We start from the raw sequence: 6,000 nt of genomic DNA on the forward strand, positions 1-6,000 counted from the left end.
CGGCTGCCTCATGCTTTGCTGTTCCCGCAAGCAGATGGGAAGGTGTCCCCCTCAGAGTCACGGTGCACAGGGCGGGGCGCCAGGTGTCAGCAGCCCCTGTTGGTCCCCCGACTGGGTGTGCTGTGTCTGAGGTCGTTCTCAGCAGTGGAGTGGGTAGTGAGGCTCCCTGCCTTTCCCGGTGAGACAGCGGAGGGTAGGAAAGGTCTCCGCAGAACACCAAGCGCCGCCCACGTGCTCAGAGGAGCAGAGTTCACAGTGGTCACTGTCATTACCGCTTTTATTTACTGATTTGTAACTAACAGTGTCTGCTCCCTTCTTGGCAGACAGAGTTAGAAGCCAAAAGCGAAACCAAGCAGGAGAATTACTGGCTGATTCAGTATCAACGGCTCTTGAACCAGAAACCTTTATCCCTGAAGCTGCAGGTGAGGACTGGTGGCGCCCACCCTGCCAGGGGAGCCTTGCGCCACAGCCATGCCCTGCTTCCTGATCCTTCCAGTTTAATTCCATTCATATTTCTGGTGACTAGTCTACCAGGTCCTGTGCTAGGCTCTGGCAGGGCAGAGATGAAGGGGGAGCGTTCATTCTGCTGGGGGGAAGACAGCTCTGGGCACATCGGGGGAGCAGAGACCAGGACCACACATGTGGTCCCCCCTCCACTGCCCTGACACACGAAGCTTTTTTTTTTTTTTTTAATAAAAATGGAGTCTTTCTACACATGCTATTTTGGCAACTTCCTTTTTCCTCTTAATGCTAGTGACGGGCTACTCTCCAGGCCTGTGCATGTGGATCTCCTTGCTGTTTCCAGACAGACGCAGAGTGTCTAGGATCTGGATGAACCGTCATTTGTTTAAACAGTCCCCTCTTTTTTTTTAATTGAAGTATAATCAGTTACAATGTGTCATTCCTGGTGTTCAGCATGATGTCCCAGACATGCATAGATGCACACATACTCATTTCCATTTTCTTTCACAGTCCCCTCCTAAGGACCACTCAAGTTGCTTGCCATTGTCAAGTTCACGGAGTGGTAGTGAATGTCCTTGTGCATCTGTCTCTGTGCACTTACATACCCATCTTTGTAGGAAAGGTTCCAAGCAGTTTACATATTATGTTACATATACTTAAACCCTTTGTTTGCGGTTGTAAACAATTGTTCTTGGTTTTCTCTTGTCTGTGGTGCTTTTCCTGTGTCTGTCTTGCAGGAAGAAGGCCTGGAGCGCCAGCTGGTGGCCCTCCTGGTGGAGCTGTCGGCTGAGCACTACCTGCCTGTCTTCGCTCATCACCGCATCTCACTGGACATGCTGAGCCAGATGGGCCCCGGGGACCTGGCCAAGGTGGGCAGCGGCAGCCCCTCGGGAGAGGTTAGGGAGGTGGGCAGGGCCCTGGCCTGACCCAGCCAAGGGGCAACTTGCTGTCATGCAGTTCTTGGTGAGGCCAACCATCATCAAATGTCCTGGGGCCATCTTGCTTCCAGAAGGCCCAGAACATCTGCCCTAATCACTTGGCTAAGAAAAGCCCAGGGCTGTGGGTCCTACTGACCCCAACTACCCTCTCGCCACTCCACCTGACCTGCTTCAGATTGGATCTTCACATCGTAGGGCCAGACAAGTCCTTGGAGGTCATCTGGTCCAGCCCCCTCCCCACCCCATGGATTTGCAGTTATCATGACGGCAGCACTGCCTGAGCCTGGTACATTCTGGCTACACTGCATGAAATTACTTACTCTTCAGGAGAGGCAAAGGATTCTGGTGACAGCTTTGTAGGACTTGCCAGCACCAGGCACTGCTCTAAGCACGTTGCACACACGAGCTCACTGACTCCTCCCAACAACCTGGGCCGGAAGGTGCTCATTGTCATCATCTTTCAGATGAGGAAACTTAGACACAGCAAGGTCGCAGTTTGCCTGAGGTCACACAGCAGAGCCAGGACTCCAGCCTGGGCAGCTGGTCTGATGCCCAGGTCCACGCTGCTGACCACCGTGCTGGACCGCCTGGCCCCTGACAGACGCAGAAACGGGCTCTGAAGGGCTTCACGGGCCGTGTCGCCCAAGCTCAGGAGCGCGCTCTGGAGGCTGAGGGGCCATGTGGGTCTGGCACAGTCACTTCTCAGCAGCTCAGCCTCGGTGTGAGCCACCTGACCATGTGAACTGTGACAGGGCCCTGACCTCCCGGTCGTCATGGGGGGTGACGGGAGGTCACGCGGGTGAAGCTGTCAGCACAGCCCCTGCATGAGCAACGCACTTGCTAAACCGGAGCTGTTACCAGAGTTGTTTCCTTCTGGGCCCGGTGTCTCCCTCTGCCGCACTGATTGTTGGGCCCCGGTCAGCCTCTCCGTTTCCAGTCAGCGGTGCCAGAAGCCAGGGGTGAGGCAGTCCTGTTGGCTCTGCTGCACGGCAGGCTCCAGCCTGGCTGTGACCTGCTCTTCTTCGGTCTGTCCCAGGTGGGCATCTCGGAGGCTGGCCTGCAGCACCAGATCCTGCGCAGAGTCCAGGAGCTGCTGGATGCGGCCAGGACCCAGCCAGGTACCGATGCCAGGGCCTCTCCTAAGCAGAGCCCTTACGTGTGGACTGTGGTGGGGGTGGCCACCTGTTTACAATCCAGGACGAGTCCTGAGGGCCTTCTAACCCTTACCAGTGCTTAAGTTTCCCTCCTGAAAGAACAGAAGTTATAAATGGGAAAAACAGGTCACAAAAATGGAAAAAGAGAGCTTTCCCTTTCAGCAGTGGAGGGGCCTTCCTGGCTTCCCTAAGCCCACCCTGCAGACCAGGATGCCTGGTGTAGAAGGAGAAACCGGCCGGGCCCAGTGCCCACCCTGTGCCCAGCACTGGGCCCCGGGCAGGCCTGTGGTTTAGACGTAGAAGGATGCCTGTAATGGTTGTGAAGGGGTAACAGCAGGTCAGGGAGGCACTCCGCCCCCGTCCGGAGGCCCTGGATTGGGGAGGTGCTGTGGCTGACGTGGGCCAGGCACATCTGGGTGCCAGGCATTTAACGAGCACCGTGTTTGGTCACCTTTGCTTCAACTCCATGCAGTGGGCACTGTTGTTACCCTCATTTGAGGGATGAGGAAACTGAGGCAGAGAGAGGTTAACCCTTGCCCTGACCCTTAGGGCTCTTCCTGATTGTGGCCGCCCTGCCAGGAGGCTGTGGTAGGACAGCTCCTTGGCTCCAGAAGGTGTCTTCCTGACAGTTTTCTTTTTGTTTCCAGAACTCAATATGTGTTATATTAAATATAGAAAAGCACCCCTTATAGTTGGTGGGGGCACCATGATACCCTTAGAGGGTCTAGGGTAATCGTGACAGGCTTTAAAAAAAATCCAGGTTTTTTCCAATTATAAAAAATGCTACTTATAATTCAAACTAGAATAAATGAAAAACATGAAGTGTGAATGAATGGGGATTGGGATGAAGAGAGACTCAGGGATGTTGCTGTTTCCCATTGCCTGACGATGAGAGAGACCGATTCTGATGTCCCACTTCATGGCGTTTGGGACCCAGGCAGGGGATGCTGGCTCCAGGCAGACAGTGGACATGCTGGAGGCTCTGCCAGGGGGGCAGGGGGAGCAGCCTTGAGTGTCTCATTTCTCTCCCAGCTCCTCTGGGTCACCTGAGCCTGGGCCACTGGGTGGAGAATCTGCAAGCGAGGTCCAGCCCACCTCAGAGCCCCTAACTCAGGGCTTCTGCATGGTGGCTCCACCACCAGATGGCCCTGTGGCCTTGGACAAGTGGCTTCCCCTCTCTGAGCCCTGCTTGCAGGGTGGCCATGAAGGATTCAGGGCGTGTTAGGGATCAGAGGCCCCAGTTAACCCCTGCTGTAGCCGTCCCTGCCAGTGCCACAGCACTTCCATTTTATAGATGGGGAACAAGGCTCAGCAGAGGGAAATAAGAGGGTGTGAGGGATCTGAGAGTAGATCGCCACCCCGCCTTCCAGCTCACCGTCCATTTAGGGCAGGCAGGGCCAGGGGAGCCACTAGGGAGTGGGGTCGGTGGGGCTTGACCCTGGCTCAGCCTGTCTCCCTGTCCCCACAGAGCTGCTGAAACCACCCAAGGGTGAAGTCCTTGGGGCCCCTGAGCCCCCCTCTGCCCCTGAGGAGCTTCCTGAGTTAGTGAGACCATCAGCTCCCCCTGCAGAGCTGGAGGTGCAGACCTCGGAATGTGTTGTGTGCCTGGAACGGGAGGTAAGTCTGGGCAATGGGCCCAACCCGTGATCTCAACCCCACCCCCCCAGCCCCCATGCCTGCAGCCGTCCTGAGCGTCTCAGGCACGTGTATTCTTTCTAAACTCTCTTCTAGCAGTAGAAGTATATTGCATTCATTAGAAATTTTGGAAAATACAAGAAAGCAAAAAATACAGGAAATTAGAATGACCCGTGATCCCATGACCCAAACATGAGCGATGCTAACATTTTCTGGGCCTTTTTTCCAAAAGAGGGTTTTTTTTTCTTCCACTTAAACACGAAGGGAAATTTCCCAAGTCATTAAATATCAACAATACAATTTTTCTCTGAAGATACTTTTTAAAAAACCGTATTTTTAAAACTGTAACAAACTTAATGCCTGTTTTAAAAATTAAACAATGTAGTAGGTAAAGTAAAAATCCAGCCCTCCCTCCACCATGCGATCCTATTTGGAAAAGGCGGCCACATCAGCAGTTCGATTACCCTGTGGTCTTTACCAGGCCCAGGGCATGCCATGATACAGAGGCACTCGGTGGTTATAAATTTAACCAAACCCCTGCTTTGGGTCCCATAGGTGGCTTCCAATTTCTTGTTATTACAAACAGTGCTGTTCTGAACAGCTTTGAACAGAGCTTGGAGCACATCCTTGGTTATTTCCTTGGGACAACTTTCTAAAAGGAGGAAACATTAAAGCAAAGCACAGGCACGCTTCCATGGCTTTGATCTATAATGCTGGAGTCATTTTGAGACCAAGGGGCCAGGCAAAGTGCATAAAAAACCAGAAATCAGGGACCATCTGCACATCCAACAGCAGGGCTAGTGACATGGCCGTGGCCCCTCCTGCACGGCTGTACACAGAGACGGGCAGGAGGGTGTCCGGGCAGGGCAGGCGCCTGCATGTCTGTGAGGTTTGAATGGAGTGTGATGACCGTGCAATCAGATTTTAAAGGTGAAGAACAGCAAGGGGGCTGGGGGCCTTGGTTGCCCCACCCCTGGGGCACCGGGCAGGGGCAGGGCCTGGACGCCCCCACTCTCTCTCCCAAGGCCCAGATGATCTTCCTCAACTGCGGCCACGTCTGCTGCTGCCAGCAGTGCTGCCAGCCGCTGCGTACCTGCCCGCTGTGCCGCCAGGACATCGCCCAGCGTCTCCGCATCTACCACAGCGGCTGAGCGCCGGCCGGCCACCCGCCCACCCGGGCCCGGCGCCCCCAGCCCCACCCCTGCACCTGCAGGCCCAGGGCTCCAGCTCACCCCAGTTCTCGACAGACTAGTATGCCCCCCCACCCCCTGTCCTGGGCCTTGTCCCCACAGCCTGGGAGGGTGCCCGACCCTTGATCTCCAAGCACGCCCAAGCCAGATGGGGATAGGAATGCTCCTGACCAGTGACACAGCGGGTCTGAATACTGTGGGGGAGAGGGGACCCCTCGTTGCACAAGGACTGGGCCTGAGGTATAGGGAGGCGGCTATGCCCCAGCCTGTGAGGCTCTGCCACTCCCTGTGGCAGTAACAGCCCCTCCGGGAGCCTCGGTGTCCTCATCAGGGCAGCACGGACAGTGCCATCCCACTCGCCGGGGTGGCAGGAGTGCAGGAGGGCCCTGGCCAAGGGGAAGGGAGACCACCCTGGCCTGTCCTCAGATTGGCCAGAGTGTTTGGTGCAGGCCTTGGGCCACAAGCGACGTCGTCCCCTCCTCGGCTCCCCTTCTCCTGCTCCCCAGCGCTCTGGGCCCCCCTGCTCTGCAGATCTGCACTCCTCACCCCACGCAGCTCACAGGCAGGCACTGAGCTTTGCAGACCCTAAGTGGGAATGTCAATAAACCCACCTCCAGCCTG

The 6,000-nt window shown here is 55.7% G+C and overlaps 1 protein-coding gene across 7 annotated transcripts in view; it reads left to right on the forward strand.

Moving 5' to 3' along the window:
- The window catches only part of LRSAM1 (leucine rich repeat and sterile alpha motif containing 1), a 35,940-nt gene extending 29,940 nt beyond the window's left edge, over nucleotides 1–6,000 (forward strand). For all 7 annotated transcript variants that reach the window (XM_072960145.1, XM_015240330.3, XM_015240331.3 and 4 more), the window contains 5 exons: nucleotides 324–422; nucleotides 1,200–1,331; nucleotides 2,437–2,518; nucleotides 4,023–4,171; nucleotides 5,215–6,000. In XM_072960145.1, coding sequence (XP_072816246.1) covers nucleotides 324–422; nucleotides 1,200–1,331; nucleotides 2,437–2,518; nucleotides 4,023–4,171; nucleotides 5,215–5,340 — 588 coding nt within the window. In that variant the 3' untranslated portion in view covers nucleotides 5,341–6,000. The remainder of the gene's footprint in view (nucleotides 1–323; nucleotides 423–1,199; nucleotides 1,332–2,436; nucleotides 2,519–4,022; nucleotides 4,172–5,214) is intronic.

Source organism: Vicugna pacos, chromosome 4 (assembly GCF_048564905.1).
Source record: "Vicugna pacos chromosome 4, VicPac4, whole genome shotgun sequence".
Lineage (NCBI taxonomy): Eukaryota > Metazoa > Chordata > Mammalia > Artiodactyla > Camelidae > Vicugna > Vicugna pacos.